At 32.8% G+C, this 3,743-nt stretch overlaps 1 protein-coding gene across 1 annotated transcript; it reads left to right on the top strand.

The window, feature by feature from the left end:
• Window positions 1-1,574, top strand: LOC107879852. The gene is made up of 2 exons (XM_016726789.2): window positions 1-652; window positions 748-1,574. The coding sequence occupies exons 1-2, from the start codon at window positions 200-202 to the stop codon at window positions 952-954; spliced, it is 660 nt and encodes a 219-aa protein (XP_016582275.1). The 5' UTR covers window positions 1-199; the 3' UTR covers window positions 955-1,574.
• Window positions 1,575-3,743: the final 2,169 nt, after the last annotated feature.

Raw genomic sequence — 3,743 nt, 5'->3', positions numbered from 1 at the left:
CGAAAAATGGAGAAATCAAGTTGAAGTTATTGTTCTGTGCTACAGATACTACGTACCCGTATTGTGGAAAATAACAGAAAGTTCTAAGAGCTGATGGAATCGGTGTAAACCAAATACTCTGCGACACCAATGAGTGGAAATCATTACCGGCACTATTTTCATTTTGGATATTAAAGCCAAGAATATCTCCTGAAATATCATGGGCCTTTTTACCAAGCTCTTTGGTGAATCATTTTCCCATAAGTTTTGTTGTCCTCCACTCCTCCAAAACTTAGATCTAAGTGAAAATTCAATTAGCTGCCTACCAGCGTGGGTCAAGAGTCTCCCTCAGCTCCGAAACCTCAGCGTCCAGTCCTGTAAGATGCTCAAGTCGCTTACTGGGATTCCAAGTTGCATTACGGAATTGTCCATACAAGGTTGCTCATCCTTGGAGAGGATGACATACCACTCAATCCTACACAAATGTAAATTGGTTGTTGATGATGAATGGGGTAGTCTGGTTCTGATTGAGGGGGGATTTAAGTTAGAAGATCTAGAAAATGCTGGTGCCCAGATACTTGGACGTTTTGGTCTGGATGTTGAAAGAATGGAAAATGTTGTGTTTAAAATGGAACATTTCTTGGGTTCCGAGGATAAAATGCTTCCACTTCAGGTATGTATTTCTCTTATTATTTAGTCTTCCTATGACGACCACCAATATGTATACACATAGGTCGTTTTAACTTGTTGATTCTACAACTTGCACAGGGTTTGTACGAGCATGGAGTGTTTAGCACTTTTCTTCCAGGAAACAGGATACCTAGCTGGTTCATAAGTGGGAAAGATACTGATGCCATAAGTTTTATCATATCTGCGTCGTCTCTCAACAACAACGTAGTCCGAGGCCTATCCATCGCGGTTGTGCATACATGTTCTGAACATCAAAAGCACTCAAGAGCCTACTGGTGTACGTAACCAAGAGAGTATTGTACACAATAGGACTAAAGATATGCAGTGGGTCCACACTCCAACGATTTTCGGCATGCCAGAAGGTAGGGAAGAGATGACATGGTTAAGACACTGGGAATTCGGAAATCTGTTAGAAGCTGGGGATGAAATTTCCATAGCAGTGAGTTTGAGTCGCCTGAAGGTAAAGGAATTTGGAGTGGAACTTGTGTGTGACGACCAAGTGCTGAGTGATCCATCAAACTGCCTAGTTGTAAGCCGAGTTCCCTTGATCGTTCCTGGAGACATATCACAGCCTGGTGTTGTGCATAGAATAGGAGGCTACTGAATCAACTAGGATCTTTTCCTTCATCAATCTCACTTCAAATAGTAGTAGTAATATTTTGAAAAAAAAAATGCGTATGTAGTTGGGAATTCTAAAGCAATGTACGCTTCTTCTTTTTCTTCATAGTGAAAAACTCTCTTGCTTTTGCTTAGAGAATTGGGCCTAGTCGAATCTCGTTAAATCATTGTGTTATTTTTCTTCTCATTTTCTTTGTTTATGGTTGTATGCTACTGAATCCAAAGAATTATGTACGCCCAAACGGCTCTCTAAATGGAGCAAGAAGTTCTCTCGACGAATGTTTTATTTTGTTCGTTCGAGTGTTACACATCCCAAACGGACTAGTGTTTGCCAAAAGATATGCACATTCTTCGCCAATTACAAAATGAATAGAATAAAATAATCTTTTCTACTTTCTTATGTGAGAAAATAAAGATTTCTCATAAAAAAAAAGCCCCAAAACTAAAAAAATTGTAAGTGACCTACAAAAATTGTGAGTTTTTATAATATTAGTGGAAGATGTAGACCTCACTGTCTATAATCGTCTACAATCAGTAGCTTCAGTTTCTGATTGTGTAGCTATGGGACAAAATCTAAATTGTGATCAAAATGGAAAGAAGATGTAAAAATTGTCCCATCAAAAAGGATCATTTGTGAAAATCAGCTATTTTTACTCAAGTTTAATCATTTGATAAAGGAAATTCAGTAGTCGTATTAATTTAAATTGAGGCTGAATTATCCCGTTAAAAGGAAATATATATCAACCACTCTTCGTTCTAAATTTTTAAAATTTTAAAAGCTCAAACTCGAGATTTTGATATCTCATATTTGTTTCGACCTGGGAGAAGCTCAGCTGTAGGCACAATGAATTAGTGCTTTGAAGTATATTCAAATAAAAAAAGCAAATAAAGTATAGTCAACTATCCTTTAAATATTAGGCAGTAGGTGGAGTATATCATCAATAATTGATTCGACCTGCTTATTGAAATAAGTACACCTAATGCAATCCTTTATTTGTGGTCCGAAAAGCAGGAGATGTTTAAAATACATTTGAAGTATATTCAAATGATATCAGTATATTATTAGATTACTCTTATTTGCTGTAATAGATTGACACTTTCTATTTTTTATTTTTTTAGTTTTATATTTAAGAAGATACTGCCTAGAAATATTCGTTTAATTAGTTACTAAAAAAATACGAGCAGATACTGAACATGTGAAAGCCACCAACATGGGTTGGGTTGTGGTACAGTGGATGGTTATGGAGAAAACTCTGTTGGGAGCGTTGCCTATAACGCGCGATTCGAATTAGTCAAGACTTTAATACGGACACCAGATACGGATGAAAAAAAAATGTGAAAGCCATTCAATAGGAAAAGTCAGCAGTGATTTCTTTTTCTTTTTTTCATATTTAAATACCCCACTCTCCCATTAATTTAAGAAAAAATTACAGAAACTAGCATCCTTAAGATTATAATTACAATAAATAGCAACACTTTTTAAAAATTACAGCTTATAGCAAAAGTAGCAATATTTTACCCACTTCATAGTAATGGAAGAATATGTATTTTTCAGTTGTGCATATGTATTTATGAGTAATACATATATATTTGTATATGTATTTATATAGCAACATTTTACTTAAATACAAATACAATTTGCTACTTTTCGTAATTATGAAACTGTTGTTATAAAAGTTATAATTAAGGCTAAAGAGTTGTTATTTCTTAAATTTTACCCACCAATGCGCGGAAAGTATCAAGAATTAATTGTAATTAAAATTTTGTCCAGGTACATAAATTTGTCATGGTTGCAAACTCAAATATTCATCTGCTTGTAGTTATTTAGTTGAAATTTGAAATGGATATTATAAAAGTTATAGCTGAAAGTTCTCCACTTATGTTTGAAAAAATAGATCCGTGATGTATATCTTATTCATTACTTTAAAATACACATTATTTTTTTTAATCAATTCAACAATGTTAAAACTTATTCGATATATACATCAAATTAATATAATTTATCATGATTATGTCAGAAATCATTATACTTAACTATATTTACACCAAATTAATATAATTTATCATGGTTATGTAATGTAATTGACTAATTTAATAATGTAAAATACATGCTAACTAATTATAGTTAAGTATAATGATTTCTAAATTTAAACACGTGACATGCATGATGCATGTATTGACTTGTTATAAACACTAGATGTGAATAAGTCTTTAAATAATTATTTTCCTCCCTTTCCTCTTTCTCATTATTTGTATTTCATTAAATTTATTTTAATATAATCATAATTATGCATAATCTAATCACTACCAAGTACAAAATATGCCATGGCTATTCCTAAACATATAATTTTAAAAAAAATTCAAATAAAATCTTGAAAGAACATATGTTTTATTCAAATATTCAACTTGAATAAAATGTGGATTACCATTGAATTAAATGGGCTCATATAATATAA

This window comes from Capsicum annuum, chromosome 8 (genome assembly GCF_002878395.1).
Source record: "Capsicum annuum cultivar UCD-10X-F1 chromosome 8, UCD10Xv1.1, whole genome shotgun sequence".
NCBI lineage: Eukaryota > Viridiplantae > Streptophyta > Magnoliopsida > Solanales > Solanaceae > Capsicum > Capsicum annuum.
Note: the sequence above shows the minus strand (reverse complement) of the source record. Positions and strands in the feature narration are given on the sequence as shown.

Coding starts and splice junctions, on each gene's coding strand:
- LOC107879852 (XM_016726789.2), top strand. CDS start 200: ATGGGCCTTTTTACCAAGCTCTTTGGTGAATCATTTTCCCATAAGTTT. Junction 653..747: donor ATAAAATGCTTCCACTTCAG/GTATGTATTTCT, acceptor CAACTTGCACAG/GGTTTGTACGAGCATGGAGT.